Source organism: Microtus oregoni, unplaced genomic scaffold (genome assembly GCF_018167655.1).
Source record: "Microtus oregoni isolate MIOR12 unplaced genomic scaffold, Mior012 000015F_ref0000493, whole genome shotgun sequence".
NCBI classification, from domain to species: domain Eukaryota; kingdom Metazoa; phylum Chordata; class Mammalia; order Rodentia; family Cricetidae; genus Microtus; species Microtus oregoni.
Genome location: NW_024543074.1, coordinates 19,965,085 through 19,988,588, shown reverse-complemented (window position 1 = coordinate 19,988,588; position 23,504 = coordinate 19,965,085). Strand labels below are relative to the sequence as shown.

At 49.3% G+C, this 23,504-nt stretch overlaps 1 protein-coding gene across 1 annotated transcript in view; it reads left to right on the top strand.

Moving 5' to 3' along the window:
• Window positions 1-4,627: 4,627 nt before the first annotated feature.
• The window catches only part of Nos2 (nitric oxide synthase 2), a 37,501-nt gene continuing 18,624 nt past the window's right edge, over window positions 4,628-23,504 (top strand). The window contains exons 1-8 of the mRNA XM_041664578.1: window positions 4,628-4,737; window positions 12,748-12,832; window positions 13,615-13,737; window positions 15,370-15,518; window positions 19,940-20,102; window positions 20,811-20,902; window positions 22,163-22,304; window positions 22,400-22,539. Coding sequence (XP_041520512.1) covers window positions 4,628-4,737; window positions 12,748-12,832; window positions 13,615-13,737; window positions 15,370-15,518; window positions 19,940-20,102; window positions 20,811-20,902; window positions 22,163-22,304; window positions 22,400-22,539 — 1,004 coding nt within the window. The remainder of the gene's footprint in view (window positions 4,738-12,747; window positions 12,833-13,614; window positions 13,738-15,369; window positions 15,519-19,939; window positions 20,103-20,810; window positions 20,903-22,162; window positions 22,305-22,399; window positions 22,540-23,504) is intronic.

The following is a 23,504-nucleotide window of genomic DNA, read 5'->3' as shown; positions in this document are numbered from 1 at the left end:
GCTGGGAAATGGTCCAGTGTAGCCAGGACAGGCGGCTTTTCTGAGCCTCCACCGCTGATCTGTGGTGGAGCTGGGAAATGGTCCAGTGTAGCAAGGACAGGTGGCTTTTCTGAGCCTTCACAGCTGATCTGTGGTGGAGCTGGGAAATGGTCCAGTGTAGCCAGGACAGGCGGCTTTTCTGAGCCTCCACCGCTGATCTGTGGTGGAGCTGGGAAATGGTCCAGTGTAGCCAGGACAGGCGGCTTTTCTGAGCCTCCACCGCTGATCTGTGGTGGAGCTGGGAAATGGTCCAGTGTAGCAAGGACAGGTGGCTTTTCTGAGCCTTCACAGCTGATCTGTGGTGGAGCTGGGAAATGGTCCAGTGTAGCCAGGACAGGCGGCTTTTCTGAGCCTCCACCGCTGATCTGTGGTGGAGCTGGGAAATGGTCCAGTGTAGCCAGGACAGGCGGCTTTTCTGAGCCTCCACCGCTGATCTGTGGTGGAGCTGTCACGAGAACCCAGGACCTTGCAGGTTTATCTAGCCATGTCCTCAAAGCCTGGTGCTCACCGAACCATGTCCAATCTTCTGCACCAAACACCATGGTTGGTAGATGATGGATTGGAATAGCAGCGGAGGGGGCATGGTGGCCACAATGGCCAGGCTGGTACGTGAGCAGAATGCAGAAGAACAGTGGAGAGGAGAAATATCTTCCACGCTCCTGCTCTGAGCCAGCATATTGAGGTCCTGACGGGCTCCAGTCACCGTCCACTCACTCGGCTGCCAGCACAGAGTCACCTGAACTCCAGGCCCAGGGGTCTCACACCTCCAGAGAATGAAGAGTCGGAGGTCCACGGCTCATTGCCACAGGAAGGCAGCACTGTGATGTGGGTCGTGGGTTCCGTGGAAACCGAGGTTCCTGATGGGGGGATGCTGACAGCGAAGAGATGAGGCTAGGGAGAGTCCCCGCAGCCTGTGCTTGGGGGAGTCTATCTGAGATGTGTCTACGAGGGCCAGCAAAGCACAGTGTCAAGACAAGGATATGTCATACATACCCTGGAGCGTCACTGCTCATGCACCCAAATCTCCTGTCACAGTAACAGATTAAATAACAGAAGTTGGCCAAGTATTCAGGTGCAAAGTAGGTGAGACTCTGGAAGATACTATAGATGGGAAACTGTAGTATCTGCTTTATGGTATTTTAGGGTTGATGCATGTATCTGTTGCAGACACATCTGGAATATTTGGATGCATAAACAGGGGCTAGGGGTTCCATTGTGGGAAACTTCTGAATTCTATCCTATAAGGCTCTAGCTGCTTTGGGGCCAGGCTGCATTCATCACTCTGAACTTTAATCATCCTTTCTTATCCTTAGACTTTGTGCTCCCCATTAGGGGCTCAGTCTCTCCCCATTTACTGCTTCTTTGGGTTCATCTGGTTGAAGCCTGAAAGGAGGTTGGCTTTGATATACTGAAACCCATAGGCTCTGTGTGTGTGTGCGCATGCGTGTGTGTGTGTGCGCATGAGTGTGTGTGTGTGTGTGTGTGTGTGTGTGCGCGCACGCATGCAGATATACATGGAAGCTAGAAGACTATCTCGGTTCTCGCGTCCCAGGCACCATTCATCGCCTCTCAACAGCCTGGAGCTGCCTAGTAGGCTAGGCTGGCCAGCAAACCCAGGGATATTCCTGTCTTTGCCGCTGCAGAACTGATTTACAGGTGCAAGCCACCACGCCCAGCATTTTATCATTGGCTGATTGGCTGCACAGCAGCACACTTGGAGAGGTCAGGGGACAATTCGTGGGAGTTGGTTCTCTCCTTCCACCGTCTGGGTTCCAGGAATCCAGGATCGCCAGCCTTGACAGTAATTCCCGTCACCTGCTGAGCTATCTCCCCGACCCACGCCCTGCACCTTTATATGAGGCTGAACTTAGGTCCTTGTGCATGCTAGACAAGCACTTTCCCAACTAGCCCATCTCCCCAGTCCAGCGACCCGATTTTTAATTCATTTATTCACTCGACGATGTATCTTCTCTCCCATCTCTTTGAGAGCACACATCTTCCGGGTGACTCTTAGTTTGTGCATCTTAGACAAAAGCAAAACTTTGAGGCTGGACTGAGCTTGGGAAACTTGGGAAAATGAGTGGACATGGATAGGGTGTGTCGGGACAGTGTGACCCAGGGGGACTTCCCCCCTCCCTGCTTGTCCCCTTTCCTCTAATACTGTCGTTATTTTACTTTCATAATGGGAATTTCCATGCAGTGTATGAATGCTTTATTTGAAGCATTATAGTAAATTATAACTCATCTATTTAGGTTTTTCAAAACGGGGTTTCTCTGTGTAGCCATGGCTGTCCTGGAACTCACTCTGTAGACCAGGCTGGCCCAAACTCAGGGATCTGCTTTTTTTCTGTCTTTAAAGTTCTGGAATTAAAGGCTTGTACCACCATGTCCAGGTAGGAAATTATAATTCTGTATATTAGAATGCACTATAATGCTCCCTGTGAAAAGAAGACTTTCCCCACCATGGTCCTCCCTACCATGCAGACCAAGCTAACTTACTAGTAGTGGGAGGATGCCAGTCAATCAGTATCTTGGAGATTTCTCTGTGCCAATGGCCTGCCTTCCATCCTTTCTACAAAACCCTCCTGATGGATGCTTCACTGGCCTTCTGCAACCTGGACCTGCTTTCCAGCACGTTCCATACTGTCAGTATTTCCCAGCTGCCTGGACTCCTGCAAACTGAAAGTGAGAGAACAGACAGGAATTAACCAGGGAGCTCCATGCCCAGAACAAAATTCCCTGAAACCCACAAGCCAGGCTATGTGGTTTAGCCAAGAATAGCCTCCGTCTCTAGTGACCCAGTATTGAAATGGCCATCTGCTGCCAAGTGGCCACTGCCTTGGACCAGAGACCAGGAAGAGGTGGCCTCGCTGAGGATGCACCACACAAAGTGATGCAAGATTGCCCGCAGAGTAGGAGTGCCCATCATAAATGAGCTAACTGCACACACGCCTGGGGACTCTCCCTTGGGGATCGGAGACTATGCAAAATAGCTCTGCAGAGTGGGTATAAAAACCTGATGGCTGCTGCCCCTGCCACAGCTTCACAGGGAGTTGAAGACTGAGACTCTGGCCTCAGAGGGCACAGTGTCATTGGTTCGAAGCCTCTCGGCCACCTTGGTGAGGGGACTGGGCAGTTAGAGACTCTTTTGAGGTTGGGTCTTGCTCACTCCAAGGAGTAGCATAGGCAACTGCAAGGTGAGTCTTGTATTGGGGACAGCCGTTCTTTAGAGTGGCTTCTTGTTTGGGAGAGCACAGAAGATCAGACTTTTTTTCCCCTTCTCTTTTTGTGGATGGGCTGAAGCGGATGGAAGGTCTAGGGGGAGCAACCATGGGAGGCTGTGACTGTTCAACAGGGCATCTTAGTCAGATTCCTTCTCTGTAGATCTTTACTGTGGTGGCTAGACTACAAAGAAAAGCTTTCTGGAAAGTTCAGAATGGGGGGCATCTGCTGGGAATTTTTTTATGTATAGCATATCCTGGCTAATCTTTATAAAATGTACACCTTTCCCACCCCCAAATCTGAAAAAGTGGGGATTATTAATCCTATTTCAGGAGTGCAGAAATGAATTTCAGTGAACTAGCTTGATTTAGATCAAGTGCCCAGAAAGACGCAGGTTGACATCTAGGTCATCAGGGCTCTGAGGTTCCTAGGTGGGCTTTGTTCCCACTCCCAACTGAAACTGTCTTTCCCCAGGGAAGGCACTGGCCCCTGGGAAGCCCAGACACCCCCAGGCTGCCAGGCTGCGTCTCTCTTCATTTCTTATCTTTTTCTTTTTCTTTTCCTTTTGCTTTTTTTGAGACAAGGTTTATCTGTAGTTTTGAAGCCTGTCCTGAAACTAGCTCTTGTAGACCAGGCTGGTCTCGAACTCACAAAGATCCGCCTGCCTCTCCCTCCCAAGTGCTGGGATTAAAGGCTTGCACCACCATCACCTTGCCTCTTATCTTTTTCTTAAAGGAGATAACCTCAAGTGCTGAGAATTTAATGCTCTTTTTTCACAAATCATTGATTTCTCCTGGAATAACTAAGGGGAACGCTGGTATAGTTCCTTGGCTTAAGATGAATAATGATTCCCGAACCAAAGGAAAGGTGGTGAGGACCAGAGTGCCAGCCTGAAATGCAGGTCTAGCAGGAAGGTTACTATTGATGACTGTTGGCTCTTCTCATCAACAGGAAGCAAGAAGGGTCAGGCGAGTGTGAACACCTCACTTCAGTGATCCCCAGCTCCTGTCCACCTTGCTTGAGGCCAAGGATATTTCTGCTCTGAGCCACTGGGTTTTCTAAGGAGGATTGTAGACACTTCCTTTGGTAGGTGGCTATGTGGCATCCAGTGTTATTCCTCTGACTTGTTCTATGTCTTTGCAAAACAGGAGTCTGTCCCACAGGGTTTCAACCACCGACCCCAGAGTGCGAGCATGGGGAGGGCGGCCCAAGGCAAGCCTTAGCTGGACTTGGTCTCCATTCTCTGGGACACTGGCACCTGTGTTCATTAGGTGCTTTTTTTCAACCCCACCTCACAGCCTCCCTCCCCTTCCTCAGTCCCACAGAGATCATCTCGGAGTTGAAACAAGAGTGCAAAGTCACAGACATGGCCTGCCCCTGGAAATTTCTGTTCAGAGCCAAATCCCACCAAGGTGACTTGAAGGAGGAAAAGGACATTAACAACAATGTGGGGAAAACCCCAAGGGCCGTTCCCAGGTAAGCAATCTCTGCCCCAACCTGCTTGGGGTTTCCTTGACCCTGCTGCCTCCCTCTACTCCCAACCTTAGAGAGCCTGATCTCCAGGGCACTGCTCATAATTCTCTGCTGGCGTCTGTGCAGCTAGGGTGTGTAGAAGGAAGGCCTAGGGCTGGTGCTGTGCCCAAGGGAGTTTGGACTCTCTGGAGGAAGAAGGAGAGAAGAATTTGTGAAAATGGAGGCTGGAGAGCCTAGTAGTCAGCTCTGGTGATGTCCTGATTGGCCAGGACATGTGTGCCAACAGTTGTTAGATATTTTGACTATTAGACAACAGAAGGGTGTCAAAACGGCCCTGTGCTGTCCTCAGTGACCTTGTGACTTTGGGAAAGTCCACCTATTTGAGTCTCAGGCAGGTCTGCAGTGTGACCTACCCGATAGCATGCTGGGGGTGAAATAAGGTATACGCAAGGCTTGTTGAAGCATCTCTGCATGCTAGAGATAAATAGAAGGGTTTGTTACCATTTACTGAAGCTGTTTTATCACCAGGACTACACAGTACTGTACTTGCACACTTTGAACTTGACCTCCATGGGGTCCTTTGCTGTGGTCTCATTCTGCAAACGAGGCTCTGGCAGGAAAGACTGGGTTGCATGACTGCTAAGGATGCATTTTAGAACTGAACTAGTTTAGATGGACAGGCCAGGAGAATTTTAGAGAATGCTAGGGGTCCACAACCTGGGACTTGATCAAGCTGAAAGATGGCTTTCTCTGCAAATGTCATGACACAGAATCATGTCCAAGCCTCAGTCTGCAACAGGCTCAGGTATTTGCAGACTACAGTGGGCAGCGCCCCCTGGAGGCAGTATGCAGGGCATCCCTAAATTTCCCTGTCCCTGTGCTACCAGATTTCGAAAGGGAACTTAAGCAGAAAGGAATAGCTTTGCTACTTCATAGCCGTGTGTCTTTTGTCAAGTCCCTTAGCCCCCAAACCTCCATTTCCACACTTGTAGGTGTTGGACTCTAGCGTCCAAACACTGAGAAGGAGTCACCCCCAGAGACCATCTCATACACCACAGCCGATGCAAAAGCATGAGGATTTTATTAATTCTGTCATGGCAGGGTCCCCCAGCATTCGGGAAGCCGAGAGACTTCGAATAGCAGGTACAGTCTACTTTTAAAGAGGCCACAGAAGCAAGAGGGGTTGTTCTTTGACTATTCTGATTGGCTTATTTGAAAGGGCTATTACCAATAATTGACTGGAGAGCTGTTGCCAGATCAGATGAGGTAAGAGGTCATTTTGACCCCGTTTCCCAGGGGACTGAATCAAAACATACGTATATGGGTAATTGTTCAGGAACTGAGTACGTGCGAGTGTAGCTGTTAGGTCCTTGGTTCCCAGGGAAGGAGGGGAAGCACTATGGCACAGAGGCTGAGAGGATTCAGAATTGTCAAAAATGGCTTCAGGATTGTCTTAAAGTCTTACATAGGAAGACAGTAGTCGTGGTAGGCTTAAAGGAGGCCGACGCCCCAGGCGCAGAAGGCAGAGAAAATTGGAGGCGACAGTACCAAGGCTGTCAGGAATCCTGGGGCTCAGGGGCCCATGCACAGCATCACTGGCCTCAAGGCCACCTGACAGCACTTCCGTTTGAAAGTGCTGACTTCATCTCTTCCTTCTCATTACCTGGTCCCTGCGACCCCTGCCCTTTGTCCTCCCAGAATCCATCTGCCCCCACACCCCTTTCCCTCCAACTCTACTTCAAACAAGTCATGCCCCTGCTCTGAAGTCTTTGGTAGCTCCCACACTGAGGCTTGACCCTGCCCAGACAGAGGGCATCCCCTCTGACAATCCCGAAGGGGAAGGCTGCTATCCTCCCCTTTAGGGAAGAGAACAGGAAAGTCCAGGGTGCTTAAGCCGTCTTAAGATCTCGTAGTTGGCAAATGGCAAAGCAGGGATTATGGTTATGGTTGGGTTATGATCACTATCCTGGTTGCCATGCTCTGGGTCCTAGATGAGTTTTATCCCGTTAATAATTACACTTGAAGCTTGCTCACCTGGCACCACGCTGCCGGTTAACATGCCGACAAAGCCTTCCTGTTTAATCAGTGGATCAACAGAGACGTTTATTAATTGCATAACAGCCACAGATAATTATAGTGTACATGGTACTATGTCAATAACCAGGTGTAAACTGTTTTTATCTTGTCTAATAAGGACAGTTTCTAGAAAGTGAAGGAGCTGAGATTTGAGCCAAGTCCTCTGTGCTCTTTCCCTGAGGACCCACTACGTTCTACACCCAGAAAGAGAAAAACAAACCCAATTGCCACAGTCAGGGAGGAAAGGGGAGGCAAAGGCTTCCTCCCTAGTTTGGAAAGTCCTGGAAAAGCAAGATGTTAGAGAGCTTTGTGTGTGCTGGAGGGGTCAGGGAAGGGAGGGGTAACAAACAGGAGAACCTGCTGAGCCCTCTGAAGGTATGACCTGGCTGTCGCGCCAAGAGGGGCCATGGCAGATGGCTTTCTGGAGGAGGGAGACCAGCTGAAATGGGACTGCCCAGGAAAGGTGACCAGAGGATGTTCCTGGAAGAGGAAGCAGCCTACAAAGGGAGTTTTGGTCTGAAAGCAGCAGCAGCCAGTTATTTTTATTTTAAAACATACTTTTCAAATCCATGCAAACCGAGAGCCTGTTCCTGGTGGCTTTCAACTTTGTGTAAACAAGTGATTCAGACATGTGCAGGGTGTGTCCATGCGTGTGCACGCGTGTGCTTTAGAGACAAAGGGGAAATATCTGATCATCTGGGTGAACCACAGGGAATTCAGAGCAAAGTTAAGCTTAGTGACTGCATTACAGGATGCTAAAACGAACTCTCCTCGAAAAGGAATTTGGACTTGGGTTTCGTTTGCATAAATCTTGGCCAGGAGGGTCCCTGAGGGCTGCAGCCCTACTCCACCTGGATCCTACTGGCTGCCCTGCTCCCAAATTACAACCTACCAACAGAGCAAAATACCTTGGTCCTATGCCTTCTTCAGAGTGGGGTCCAGAGGTCTTGAGAGGACCCTCGGGATGCTTTGGGTCTGATGGCCCCCACTTTTTCCACAGAAGTCACCCTCAACCTTAAGCGTTCTTTCTTTTCCTTTCTGGAATCATAAAGGTCAGGGAGAACGGACAAAACGTTTCCTGGGAGAGTTTTGGTGAAGCAGAGGCAGAAATGGCCCTGGGGCTGTTGTGTGGCCTTGAGCAGGACCCTCATTTCTCTAGTCCCTCATCTTCTACCTCCATAAAACGAAGGTAAAAAAGAATTGCCTTCTTGAGTAAATTTCGTTAGGGGGAGAGAAAATAATAGACACGGAAGATGCTGGTGCAGCGGAGAGTTTGGGTCGCGATCCTTATTGTCACCGCTAAGGGAATACACAAACCGAGGCAATTCGCGCCGCCCTGCTTGTTGTCCTGGGCCACTAGAGGCCAAGCCGCGAGAGGTGGGCGGGGGCTGCGGGGTTCCGCCGGGGATAAAGGGACAGCGCGAGCGAGCGAGTGGCGGTGGCCCAACCATGCGCGACGGGCTGAGCAGCGCGTGCGACGCCACCCGGCCACGGCTCTGCCGCTTCCTGCGCAGGATCTTCGGCCCGAAGGTCGCCCGCCGGGTGGGCCCAGCCAGGTACAGCGCGCGGGACCTGGGGAGCAGCGAGGGCGTTGGGAGCCCGGGTGACCCCTCTGGGACGCGAGAGAGGTCGGGTTGAGAGCCCATGCCTGCCACCCTGTGAGTGCTTCTGCACCAAGGAATGTCTGCGTCGCTTTGAGACGGGTTCTGGCTAAGTCAATAGGTTCACATCAAACCTGGAAATCCTCCTGCCTCGGCTTCCCAAATACTGGCATTACAGGCGTGTGCCACTATTTAATGTATTTTGTCGTCCCCCAACTCCCATAGTGGGAACTGACCTGCATTTAAACAAGTGCTCTTCCACTGACACACACGCACATCACACGCACACGCACACACACACACATACACACACACACACACACACCCCACCTTGTTGTACCCCTTCTCCTTACTGTGCTCTAGACAAATACCGTGAAGCGGGCAAAGATGATCATCTTTTACAATAAGACATTCTCCCTCTCACAAGACAGGTGAGGCTGTGGATTTAGCACTCTCTCCTCAGCAACCGAGTTCTGCCACATCATGACTGCAGATGCTTCTATGGGCCTGAGCGAATTTTCATGATTACTTTTACCTGCAAGTCTTTAATGATTCTTCATTCCTATAATGGGCCAGGCAGGTCTCAACCAGGCTGTGGGTCCTGGGAGTGTCTGCAGACGCTCGCCATATACAGCCCAGTAATTTGGAACCAAGAATCCTGAGCCTTAAATTGCTCATCCGACACCTGGTCCTTGGTCTCCTTTAGCAGATGGCCAGAATAAATCTGCTAACTGGTGGCAGGACATAGGAACTGGAGCAAAGTTCTGTTTATTCACTCTTGCTCTTTTTCTCCTTAATCCTAATTATAAACGCACTTGAAGAATTTTAAAATCTCGTGTGTGTGTGTGTGTGTGTGTGTGTGTGTATGCCTTCAAAGATGCATAAAGTTAAAAGGAAAGAGCGAAATGCAAATAGGCCATGGTTTATCACATTATGCTAATCGTTGTGAACCTTTCCTGGCCTTTCCCCCAGGAGCTTCCAGGCCTGCTGGAGCCCACATTCATTCACACACACACACACACACACACACACACACACACGCATGCATCGCGCACGCTCACTCAGACTGTCACCAGAGGGTCAGCAGATATCCAGTCTGAGGCATTAGACACAACCTAGGCATGCAGCCGTGGACCCTGGGGCCAGGCTAACTGTGGCTCATCTCAACAGTGGATTACAGACAGCGTTTAAAACCTTCTGAAGCACTTAAGTAGACAGTGGCACTACTGTAGCCCAGGGGATGTTTCTGATCTAATTCTAGTCTCCAAAGACTGACACCCAGCTGGATGCCAAGCATGGGTCAAAGGAGGGTGGTGAGAATGCAAATCTTGGCTTCCTTTCCTCTTTCTGGTGAAGCATACCAGTCCAGACCAGAGAAGCTTGTCAAAGAAAAAAATTGCTCAGCTGGGTGTGGCAGAACCTGCCTGTACTCCCAGCACTCAGGAGGCAGAAGCAGGAGTTCAGCTGAGTCGTGAGTTCAAGGGCAGCCAGAGGTACAGGAAACCCTGTCTCAAGCAACCAAGAAAGAAATGCTTCATGATTTTGTTTAGTTTCGCGGTGTGTGTGTGTGTGTGTGTGTGTGTGTGTGTGTGTGTGTGTGAAGGAGGGGTTATTTGTTTGTGGTTTTGTGTTTGTTTTGTTTTTTGAGCTAGCCTCTCACTAAATAACCCAGGCTAAACAATTCTCCCGCCTCCCCGTGGGTGCTGGGGTTCTTCCAGACATCAGTCAGACACCCCACTTGAGTGACACTTACTGACATACCTACCACAAGGAGGACTTTACTGAGGACAGTCCCTCAGGTGGGCACAGGGACCACTGCAGTCTTGCAGTGGAGGGAGAGAGAAGGTTCCACACTAACACAGCAGGGCAAAGGTGAGCTATTGCCAAAGATAAAGAAGATTCTCGCTGAACTGACCCAACAAGATTCCTGTCGAAGGTAGACCTGGACCTCACTTGGGGATGAGGGACCGGAAGGTCAGTTTTTACTAAATGACTAAGCAGGGAGGTAACGAAAACAGGAGTTTGGGCTTTTTGTTTCATTTTATTTTAGATTTATTTTATATGTATGGATGTTTTGCCTATAGGTATGTTTGTGCACCACATGCATGCCTGGTGTTCTTGTAAGTCAGAAGAGGGTTTCAGATCTCCTGGAAGTAAAGTTATAGATGGCTGCGAGCCACCTTGTGGGTGCTGGAAATCAAACCTTAGGTCCTCTGCAAGACAAACAAATGCTTTTGTAAACGTTAAGCCATCTCGTCAGACCCTGGCTCTTTTGCTTGCTTGCTTGTTTGTTTGTTTGTTTGTGAGACAGGGTCTTGCTATGTAGCCTAGCCTGTCTTGGAACTCATAGGAAATCCCTCTGCCTCTGTTTCTTTGGTTCTAGGGTCACAAATATGTGCTACCATGCTCAACTAAATCTTTATTTTATGAGGACGCATACAAATGGGTCTATATCAAAGTATCAGCAAGCCAAGAGTCTTTTTTATAGTTCATACACAGGACCCTTTCAGGGTCGGTGTATAACTTGGTTCAGATATAAGTTGCTTTATGATGGCTGCAGCTGTCCTTTCCATCTGAGGGGACACACTCTAGGACCACAAGGGACGTCTGAGGCCACAGCAGTAATGAACCCTGAATGTGTACTCTTATTGTCCTTCCTATTCTTACAATGATGAAATTTAATTTATAAATTGGACAAAGGAGGAGATATCCAACAGTGACTACTAATAACACAGAACTGTAGTAAGAGGTCACTTGTTTGGTCTCGGCTGCTCAGCCCTGAAATAATCACACAGAAACCATATTATTTGCAATACTGTTTGGCCAATAGCTTAAGCATATTTCTAGCTAACTCATGTCTTAAATTAACCCATCTCCATTAATCTGTGTATTACTACGAGGCTGTGGCTTACCGGGAAAAGTTCCGGCATCTGTCTCTGGTGGGGCTATATGGCTTCTCCCTTGACTCTACCCTTCTTTCTCCCAGCATTCAGTTTAGTTTTCCCTGCCTAGCTCTACTCTACCCTATCACAGGCCCAAAACAGCTTCTTTATTAACCAATGGCATTCACAGCATACAGAGGGAAATCCCACATCATAGAACCACTATAGCAGTGCACTGTAGTTAAAAACTGTGGAGTGTGGATAGTTGAGGCAGTGACCGTGTCAATAGTTGTCTGGTTTTTTCATTTTGTTTTGTTCTTTTCTGGTGCCAGAGCTTCATCTTCAACTCTGCTAGAAATGTGACTGCAATTTCTTCACCAGCAGACATGGCTTCTCCACTATACCTCCCTCTCTCCCTCTCTCCCTCCCTCCCTCTCTCCCTCCCTCCCTCCCTCCCTCTCTCCCTCCCTCAGTCCCCTGTCCCGTCCTCCCTCCCTCCCTTCTTTCCTTCTTTCCTTTATTTATTTTTGTTTTTCCAGACAGAATTTCTCTGTATAGCCTTGACTGTCCTGGAACTCACTCTGTAGACCAGGCTGTCCTCAAACTCAGAGATCTGCCTGCCTCTGCCTCCCGAGTGCTGGGATCAAAGGCGTGCAGCACTGTGTCTGACTCCTTTTTCTTTACATTTTTTCCCACAAGTTATTTTTTTAATTTTTAATCGTATTTTTTAATAGGCATTATATAGCACAGGCTAGCTTTGAATTCCCTATGTAGCTAAGGATAACCTTGAACTCCTGATCCTCCTGTGTCTACTTTCTAGGTATTGGTATCACACGTATGTGCCACCCTCACCTGGCTTTTGTTCCTCTCACTTTTTACAAGATAAATACTTGGAGTACCAGGCACTGTGACTTCTATCTGGCTTCTTGGAGTGCCATGAGTTGGAAGTCAGTGTGATATACAGAGTAAATAAATTAGTGTTTGGGGGTTGTTTATGTGCTTTGTAGAAAGTTCTCATGTAGCCAAGAGAAGCATTGAACTTTCAGTGTAATTGAGACTGGTCCTTCTGCCACCATCAGCCAGATGCTGGGATCCCAGGCATGCACGACCATGCCCAGCTTACACTAAAGCTTGGAAGGACTGGACTGTTGGAGCATTTGTGCTTGGCTTTCTGAGTGGGCATTTCCCCAGAGCTTCTGTGTGGTCCTGTCTGAGCAGTCTGGCTCATCCCCCAGACCGTTTTATCTTTGGGTGGTCAAAGTAGAGATGAAGAGGGAAGGCAGTGACAAGGTTCTCTGAGACTGGCTCCCTCGTCCTCCTTGATGGGAAGCCAGGGACAGGCCATTCCCACCTTTAGCCCCCAGTGCTCCGCCTACCAGACAGGGATTCACAGAGGCCTTCCCAAGACCCCCTCCCAGATTCTATCTCTTTTCACGATAACTTTCTTTTCACAGTCCAACAACACAGGATGACCCTAAGGGTCACAGACCTGCCAAGCACCAAAATGCCTCTTCGCAGCTCCTCACTGGGACAGCACAGGTCAGTGGTTTGATCACAGAGTATGGGAAGGTCCTTTATCCTTCTCCTGAGGAGATTCAGGCTACACAGCCCTTTGGAAGCTGGGCAGGAGGGTACAGGAAACCAAGTTCTAGGGAGTGGAGCAACCCAGACCTGGGGTACACAGGGAGCCAAGGAGGCTATGAACAATAGAACGATCTTGACAATCAGGAGAGGAGGTCCCCAGGTGCACTAGCACCCAGATAACTTCCTGGGTGATTGACAATATGGGTGTTGGCAGTTTAAGACCATTTCTGGAATTATAGGTGGGACATTCTAGAATTATCTCAGACTTAGCTGCTGAGCTTCTAGACTCAGTCCCTGGCTTCCAGCCATGGATCCCATCTTTCTGAAGCCCTTTCCATCCTAGGACTGTAAGGAGGTGGCAGAGGGATGCAAACTGGGAAAGGTGTCCCAGGGGAAGTGAAACAGTGGGTATCTGTTAACTTCGCAGCTCCCAGATCTGTCCTTGGCAGCCTTCCCATCTAACTTGAATTCCCCGTATGAGCCAGCACTGGCTGGGCCTTGGGAAGGACAGAAGCCTGGCTCTGGCCCAGCCACCTGCAGTGCTCATCTGGCACTGGGCCAACTTCTGGGAAGGGTGGAGGATTGAGGACTGGCCCTGTGTGTGTGTGTGCCCTGCTTTGTGTGCCCACACAAAGCTCCCTTCCTCACCCAAGCAGAGGATAGAGGTGCAGGGGATACTTGTATGGGTCGTTGGGGGTTCAGGTATTTGGAAAACCCTGGATGTTTACCCATCTTAGAATGGTCCGGAATCCCTGGAGAACCTGCGTGTGCCTCCATCGACCTGCCCACAGTACGTGAAGATCAAAAACTGGGGCAGTGGAGAGATTCTGCGAGACACCCTTCACCACAAGGCTGCCTCGGTGAGAAGTCTGGGGGCTGAGGAGGGGCAGCTTTGTCCTAGCTAGGGTACCATAAGGGCCCTCTAGGGGTCCATCACATATCCCCTGCACTTAATAGGCACCCATCTTCTCAGACAAAAGATGCTGGGAGCTCTGTTTTCATAAATTACAGTTGGAAGTCAATAAGGCCAGTTTCCTGTTCACCACCCGATTAGGCAGCAGATAACCTAGGAGGTCAGACAAAAGGCTACGGGAACCAATGTTTTCTTAGCGTTCAAGAGTGTCCGAGAGTTTTCTATTAGGCTTGTCCAAAGCTGACTGAACTGACGGGAAGCAGTGAGCTCCCTGTGACTGGAAGGGTCCAATGCTATTTGATAGGGAGGCAACAGTGGTTCAAGCAGCCAATGAATGGGGACTAATTATCTTTTAAGGTTCCCTCCTGTCTTCACATTCCTTACTCTGACTCTAGAATTCACACTGAGAAGCTGGTGGTGGCGCACACCTTTAATCCCAGAACTCTGTGAGTTCGAGACCAGCCTGATCTACAAGAGCTAGTTCCAGGACAGGCTTCAAAACCATAGAGAAACCCTGTCTCGAAAAACCAAAAAAAAAAAAAAAAAAAAAAAAAAAAGCTGAGTGTGGTGGCACACGCTTTTAATTCCAGCACTTGGAAGAGGCAAGCAGATGTCTGAGTTTGAGGGCAGTCAAGTCTACTTGGTGTGTTCTGGGACAGCCAGAGCTACACAGTGAGACCTTATCTCAAAACAACAGAAACAAAACCCAGAACAAAACCAAAGAGAGAGAAAGAAAAAAAAGGATTCATGCTGTGGTTATAAAGTGGGAAAGAACAGAAAGCCTAAAAAGGCAGGATGATTTCCCAAACCCTCAGAAACTGGGTTTGTAGTCCCAGCCGTTGGGAGATAGAGGCAAGGGGTTAGGAGTTCAAGGTGACCTGCTATGTAGTGAATTTGAGGCCCTCCTGGGCCATTTGTAAAATCTTGTCTCAAAAACAGTACCCAGCTGGGTGGTGGTGGCGCACACCTTTAATCCCAGCATTCAGGAGGCAGAGGCAGTCAGCTCTCTGTGAGTTCAAGGCCAGCCTGGCCTACAGATCAAATTCCAAGACAGGCTCCAAAGTTACACCAAGAAATCCTGTCTCAAAAAATAAAAACAAAACAAACAAACAAAAAACCAACAGTACCCAAATCCCCCAAACAAAGCAAAACAGAGAAACACCATAGTTAACATCTGGGTGTCCATCTTTCTGGTGCTTCTTTCCATGCCTCCCTGACTTTAGAATGTTCAGCCACTTATCCATTTTCTCTAGGCTGACACTGTACCTATGTTCCCCCAGGAGCCAGCTGGGTCTCTTAGAAAGAAAAGAAGACAAGAAGTCCCCTAGGAGTAAGCTATGGAGTTTTCTCTGAGGCTGGTGCTGGGTCTTTGGCTAACTGGAGGAAAGGGACAGAGAGAAACCAGCTTGTACTCACTGGATCTCAGGAAAGGAGAGGGGCCTGAGGCTCTTGGTAGACCCTAACGAGAGGGTGCCCGCATAAAGTCACTGTGAGTGTAGCAGCCAGAGGAAGGCCAGGATACTGGCTCAGGGATGGAGGGAGAAAAAGGAGGCCTACTTATCCCTGTCTCTCTTCCTAGGATTTCACCTGTGGGTCCAAGTCTTGCTTGGGGTCCATCATGAATCCCAAGAGTTTGACCAGAGGACCCAGAGACAAGCCCACCTCTCTGGAGGAGCTTCTGCCTCAAGCCATTGAGTTCATCAACCAGTATTATGGCTCCTTCACAGAGTAAGTCTGGCTTCTGTCAGGGTGCCATTTCCCCTTCCTCCCTGGGGCTAGCCTGTCTTCAACTGTCCCACACTGACTCCTGAACTCTGCAATCTCCAGACTTCCCAGGTTCTAGGCCCTGAGCAGACCCTGGAGGAGTTCAGGAACTGTGAGTGTAGGGGAGAGTGTAACTGCCTGGGGTTCCGGCTCCACCACAGACCACTGAGACCTGGGGAAATTCATGGGACCTCAACTTCCCTGTGTCTAAAATGGGGATCTTAACGGCTTATGAGACAGCCCTGAGGTCTGTGCACGTTTAGAGCAGTGTCCTAGCCTAGGGGCAATGAAACAGCGACTTGGAATGGATCCTTTTGTCCTCAAGTAAAAGGAAGCTTAGAGACTATGTGGTCAGGCTTCTCCTCCTAGAGATGTGAGCAAGATTCCCAGAGACACCCCTGGCATCATCTAATCTAGCTAGAGTCCAGGATACATGGCTTGGTGGGGTGCCTCCCTCCTGGAGTGTTTTCACCTTTACTCCAGGAGGCTTCAGGGAGTACAGTGCCCAGACTGATTCATTCTTGGTCAGTCACTCCACTAACAAACAAGTGTTAAGCACCAAGCATGGTCCAGCATGGAATAGAAAGGTTTGTTCATTGCCAGTTGCCAAGTTTTTTTTTCTGTGAATGCATACAACTGTGATCAAGGAGAGGCTGTGTGACAGGGTTAAGAGCTGGGGGCCTATCAGCCACCTACACCAGTTCAAGCCTGGGCAAGTTTCTTTCTCTCTCCGGGCCTTGGTTTCTTGCCTGAAAATATCTATTAAAATGTACCCACCTTGTATGAGTTTGTATGAAGAGTAAATGAATGCGAGGCTATAAAGAACTAAACTGTGCTAGCTGTGATGACTGCAGCTGAAGTCCTATATCGTTGTATATCTGTATTTAACTTTTAAGTATTTATTTATTTGTTGGAGAACGGGGTACCTGGGCTCCAAGTGTCTGAAAGTCAGAGGGGAGCCTGTGAGAGTCGGGCATCTCCTTCCACAATGTGGGTTCCTGGGACTGAACTGAGATCCTCATACATAGTGACAAGTGTCTTTACCCACTGAGACATCTTTCTGGTCCCTCGCTGTGTGTTCTTGACACAGCATCTCATGAAATAGTGGAGACAGGCTTCTGCCCATGATTGTCCTGAGTGCCGAGATGACAGGTCCATATGCTAACATAGAATATAGAACCTTTTTTTTTTTTTTTTGTATTTTCAAGACAGGGTTTCTCTGTAGTTTTGGAGCCTGTCCTGGAACTAGCTCTTATAGAACAAGCTGGCCTTGAACTCACAGAGATCCGCCTGCCTCTGCCTCCCGAGTGCTGGGATTAAAGGTGTGTGTCACCACCTCCAGGCTGAATATAGAACATTGTTATTGTCCCATTATAATATGTAACTAAGTAATTTAGCCTCCCTAAACCTTCTAACCAAAACACCCAAAGAGGTTGTGAGAACGACAGAGCAAGTCAATGAATGTCTGCTGTACAGTGTGGCTACTGCGTGGCTACAGTGTAGCTACAACATGGCTACAGCGTGGCTACAGCGTGGCTACTGCATGGCTACAGTGTGGCCATGTCATTTTGTGGTTCAGCCTCACACAGCAGTTCCAACCTGGGACATGAGACACAGAAGGACATCTGGGACACATGGCAGAAAGGACTGTTCTTGGTGACATTGGCTCCACCTGTCCACTGAATGCCAGAGCGAGGAGGGTGCTTGCCAAGAGGCCCCCATCTTCGAGAGCAATGCTTCCTACCCGTCTGGGAACTTGCAGAACATTGACGCCTGCCCCCCCCCCCCCCCCCGGGGCCAAGGGCAGGAGTCTCAGGAGAGGAGTAGGACTTGCTTGAAAACACACACTGGGAGCCTGGGATACTGGTGCAGGGACCCTGGCAGTTAGCCTCAGCACCCTAGCATGGAGCCCTGTGGCCCATCAGGATCCAGGCTCTTTTTGGAGCTGGAATACCCAGCTGATATTCCAAACACAGGTGTTTGGATCTTAGGAAACCCTGGGAGGCTACAGAGCTGTGCCCAGTGCCTGGGCAAATGCATTTACTTCTCATTTTCCACAGTCACAAGTCCATATCGTGGCCTCCAGTAGTGATCAACAACAGCCTGTCCCCCAGTTGCAGGGACACTGGCCGCTGAAGGCGTCCAGCAGAGTGGACTCAGATAGCTGTACATGCAAAATGTCTCCTGTCTTTTTGAGAGTGGCCATCCAGCCCTTTCCAGGACCAAGAGATGCCACAGTGTTCCCAGTAACTCTGAAATATGACCCTGAGAAACCACACCATTTGTGAGGTGGGCCTGTAATTCCGGTTACCCTGGAGACCAAGGTCCTTGCAGGAGGACTCAAGGACTGCCAGGTGACAGCCTGGACAGCAACCTGTCTCAAAATAGAAGTGCTGGGGCAGGGCCTGAGGATGTCGGTCAGGGGGAGAACAAGCGTAGTTTGGTGAGGTTCAGTCCCTGGTCCCCCACACAAAAAAGAACAGAGGAAGAAAAGTCATAAGAGAAAATGCTAAAAATAAACTTCACTGGGTCTGGTGGCATGTGCTTTAATCCCAGCACTCAGAAGGCAGAGGCAGGAGGATCTCTGTGAGTTTGACGTCACCCTGGTCTACATAGTAAACTTGAAGTCAAGGCTACTAAGTGAGATTCTATCTTAAAACAAAACAATGGAAAAATATCTCAGGGAATTGGGAGAAAACATGAAAATTAATTTTAAGAGTGAGACCCTGACCCAAACGAACAAAACAAAAATTCACTAAAAAAATCCACAAAAAATGAAATTTAAAATATTCTTTTAAAAGTCATCGTCCTCATGTGTTTCCCGTATTGTGATTCTTGTGGATGTTGGAGGCTTTGGTATTACTGTGTGTGGGAGTGGGTTTTTCAGCTTGCTTTTGCAAGTCAAACTTCCACCCAACCTGTAACTGACTTAACAATGTGCTTTGAGATCATTTATAACTGTGTGAGAACCACACCCTCCCTTCCCGACAGAAAATATTCTCAAAGTTACAGGTGGGTATAGAGGGATAAAATCCGACTGTGGTCTCATGGGCTGTTCTGAGCCAGGGAATCCAGAAAGCAATGGTCTCCCTCTTGAGGGTCCGGTAAACAACTGATTAAGACAAAGCCAGCTCCCCGTCTGGCCACCATTGCTGCTCCGCTGCTCATTACATGGTGAGGACAGCTTTGCCCAGGACCAGTCCACTCCTTAGATTACGACCGAAGAGGCCAAAACAGCTCTTCCAAAGGAATCAGGGCCACACTTGGTAAACGACACCAAGAGTTTGTCTTTCCCCTTTTACATGGCATCTCCTTACCATGGGGACTGCTGTTCTCATGCTTGGGTACAGTGTGGGAGGTATTTCTAGAATCTTCCTCTGATGATGAAGAACACCGACCTCACCCAGAAGTCCCCGTTATAGGGATCTCTGGGGACAAGCATCACCGAGTCTCCGAGTCTTTCTGTAATCAAAAAGGAGTTGCTAAGACCCTCCGCCTGCCCCAAAGGCTGTTCCATTCCAAGTCTCTGCTGCCTTTAATCATAAGTTCATTCTTTAAATAATTTTGTTTGTCACCATTTCAAAAGCCTGTGGCGGTGCTGGTTGGAAATCACAAGGTTACTGTGGTGTGTGTGTGTTTCACCGTCTTTGTGACCAAGTCCTTCTCCCTTGGAATACTTTTGAAGTATGCTTAAATCACTGCGTGTGGCTCCTTTGGGTGGGCTGTAGGGTCCTTCAGGCTGAGTCCTGACCTCAGGTCTTGTCTGGGCCTGTCTTGCTTTCTGAGGCACCCTCCAGGCTGCAGTTTTCCCTTGGCTGGAAGGTAAAACAGGTTCTGTCCACTGCGAGGAGCCTGGCATTGGCAGGGAGACCACCTGGGTCTGCGTCCTCATTTCTCTGTTTCCAGGCTTGTGTTCTTGGGCCTGGTAAAGACCTTTGATTGCAAAGTAAACACGACAGTAGCTATTAACTTACTTGTGGTGGCATGCATCTGCAATCCCAGGTATTTGGGAAGTGGAGAGAGGAGGGCCAGAAGTTCTAGGCTGGCCTGGGCTACATAACAAGACCTTGTCTCAAGATGATGGTGATGATGACGACGACAGCAACAGCAATGACAATGATGACAACTTGCAGGGTCCAGTGTAGAAGTAAAAGTGTGATTTTGTTCCACCAGGACTAAGAGCTTCAAGGTGGAGATGGCAGAGGACTAGAAACTGGCTCCTAGTAGGAGTGGGTCACAAAGCCAGCCCTACAGGGGACTGCATCCCAAGGGAGACAGTTTGCTCTTTTGGTGTCCAAATTCAGTTACTGATTTCTGGGGATTGAATTAATCCCCATGTAAGGTCCTGCTATTGTTGATCTTCCTGATGGCTTCCTGTTCCTCAGGGCAAAAATAGAGGAACATCTGGCCCGGGTGGAGGCTGTAACAAAGGACATAGAAACAACAGGAACCTACCAGCTGACCCGGGATGAGCTCATCTTTGCCACCAAGCTGGCCTGGAGGAATGCCCCTCGCTGCATCGGCAGGATTCAGTGGGCCAACCTGCAGGTGAGCCTTACCAGCAGAGCTGAAGGAAGCAGGATGGGCAGGTCCTGAGACAGAGCAAGTGTCCGGGGCTCCTCAGACTTCAGTCTAAACCAGAGATGGGGTATCCCGGGCCCCCATCTAGTAGCCTGGAAGCTTATTTTAGTACCGAGGTCTCTAGAAGACCCTCTCTCATATTAAACGTGGAAGACCACATGCCACCATGAAACAAACAGCAACCTTGGATGTCTTATTCCCGAGGCCTCGGTGCTGGGAGTGTTTGCCTCCAGTGTTTACACTCTTGGCTCCTAGAGAACATTTTATTTATCCTAACCTCCTAAGCCATCGTCTCCTTGGAGGGTCATTTTTTTGTTGGGTCCTATCGAGGGCACTTGGATCGAGAAAATCCAGGAAACTCAACGATGGCACACACTCCCATGGCAAAGATCCAAACTAGGGCTGTGGGGACCCTGCTTTTTGGTGTTTTAAAGCCAGACACTCTTCCCCAAGAGTTTTACTGGGGCCTTCTGAGTGGAATTCTATGTTCCCCATCTCCAAAGCAGCGGCGAGTAGGGCAGCTTAGTGATGGGCTCTGAAGATGCAGAGGGAGAGTGGACCATGTGCTTCGCTGGGCAGTGGTGTGCGGGCTGCCCTCTTTCCCTGGGGACTTCCTGTCAGCTCCAAGCCTCTGTCCTCACAGTCTTCCACGGTGCCATCTTGGGTTGTATGCAGGTCTTCGATGCCCGGGACTGCAGCTCTGCCCAGGACATGTTCCAGCACATCTGCAGACACGTGCTCTATGCCACCAACAATGGCAACATCAGGTGAGGCCTGTTTCCCAGCTGTGCTGGTTCCACCCTACCAGTCTCAGGCAGAATAGGCTAGAGGACTTAGGGGAGGGGCCTCTGGTTCCCGGAGAAACTAAGGGGAGACAAAAGAGTAAGGCTTAGCTCTGGAATAGTAACAGGGACTTCTTCCCCATTGGCCTCTGTCACAGGCCCAGCTATTTCTTTTCCTCCTAAGTTAGAACCATGAGGCAGTGACATCTTTAAGAAGCCACTTCTAGCAGGCCATGCTCACACGTACCTGTTATCCAAGCACTTGGAAAAGTAGATGCAGGACGATCAAGAGTTCAAAGTGATCCTTAGCTACATAGTATGTTCAAGGTTAGCCTCAGAAACAAAAAAGAATCGAATTTCTTAGCTGGGCGTGGTGGCACATATCTATAATCTCAGTAGTGGGTAGACTGGAGCAGGAGGACAGACGAGTTCCAGACCAGTCTGGGCCACGTAGCCAGACCTTGTCTTGTTTTAAAAAGAGTCTACACAGGAAGCAGAGGCAGGGGGAATCTCTTTGAGTTCAAGGCTGGTCTAGTCTATGTAACAAGTTCCAAGGCAGCCAGGGTTACATAGTGAGACCTTGTCTCAAAAACAAAAGCAAACAAATACAATAAAAGATAAGTCTGCCCTGTTTGGAAAGACAACACTGATTTTCTGGCTACACCTTTGCTTTGACATTTCTCTTAGATATGAGTCACTGGAATTGTATGCTCCTTGTCATCCCCCGCATGCAGGCATACACACACACACACACACATGCGTGCGCACACATGTACACACACACAACACTGATGGGACTGAACAGCGCACTGAATCTGTCATTCGCTCATTTTGGTGACCAGCAAATATTTGGTGCACACCTGATGGGGACGCACAGGACTAGAATCAGGCCAGGGAAAAGAGGTTGCAGGGTGAGATGCAGAGGTGACTGAGACCCCAGAATGCAGCTGCAGTCAACTGCATACTCTGACTGCCAAACAGCCACCAACTGTGAGAAGAGCAGCACTGGCAATGAAAGCCAACATGAGGAAGGGACACAAAGCTCCCAAGAGTGCTGGTCTCTTTGTTGGTCCCGAAGGATAAGGAGGAACTGGAGGAGGACGGCTCATTGCCAGGGAGTGGTTTCATTCTGATTGGGGTATAGGGACTGCAGAGTGGAAAGAGTGGAGGGGGAACTAGCTGGGAGCCCCTGCTTACTCCAGCCAGGGAGAGTTGATAAACTGCAACATCTCTGTCCTGGGGAAGGTCGGCCATCACTGTGTTCCCCCAGCGGAGCGATGGGAAGCATGACTTCCGGGTCTGGAATTCACAGCTCATCAGGTACGCCGGCTACCAGATGCCCGATGGCACCATCAGAGGGGACCCTGCAAGCTTGGAGTTCACCCAGGTACCTGTCCAGTCTCTGACACATCCCTCTGGGCAGGAACCCAGAACAGATGCAGTGCCATGGCTGCAGACTCAATGCGCCTCTCTCTCCTGCAGCTGTGCATTGACCTGGGCTGGAAGCCGCGCTATGGCCGCTTTGATGTGCTGCCTCTGGTCCTGCAGGCTGATGGCCAAGATCCAGAGGTCTTTGAAATCCCTCCTGAACTTGTGTTGGAGGTGCCCATGGAGCATCCCAAGTAAGCCACCACCAAGGGTACAGGTTATGCATGTATTCCTCTTGCGGGAGGGAATGCGTGTCTTCCTCCAAAACCCAGCCTTAGGCAGTCCTCAGAGTTACAAGGCTGGCTTGCCCTCTGCAGCAGCCGTGTTCTTTCCTCTCTAGCCTCAGCTTTATGAGGAGCCATGGATGGGGACTGAGGGAAGCAGCAGCCTAGCAGACAGGGACCTGAGAACCTCTGTCTGCACAGCCAGGCCCTTTGCACTTCTCCTAACACTTTTGTTTTTGATTTTTCATGACAGGGTTTCTCTATGTAGCCCTGCCTGTCCTGGAACTCTCTCTCTTGACCAGGTTGGACTTGAACTCAGAAATCCTCTTGCCTTTGCCTCCCAAGTGCTGGGATTAAAGGCATGCGCCACCAATACTTCCAACACTTTTTAAAATTTTTCTTATTTTTTTTTATTTATTTTTCGAGACAGGGTTTCTCCATAGCTTTTGGTTCCTGTCCTGGAACTAGCTCTTGTAGACCAGGCTGGCCTTGAACTCACAGATCTGCCTGCCTCTGCCTCCCGAGTGCTGGGATTAAAGGTGTGCGCCACCACCACCTGGCTTAAAATTTTTCTTACATTTATTTAGTGCACATGCATGTATGGTGTGGTATGCTTGCATGTTTGTTGTGTGATATGTATATGTGGTTATATTCATAGTGTGTGTTGTATGTGTGGTATGTGTACTATGTGTACAGTACATGTGGTGTGTGTTTATTTGTGTGTGTGTTTGTGTGTCTGATATATGTGGTGTGTGTGTGTGGTCAGAGGTCAAGTACTGATTCTCTCCTACCATACGGTCCTGGGAATTGAACTGAGCTCGTCAAGTTTGATGGCTGGTGGTCTTTACTACTGAGCCATCTCAATGGCCTACCAACTTTCTTAGGAAAAGGACCCCTCTCCCAGATAAAGGAAGTGTAGGGCCTCAAGGACTTTA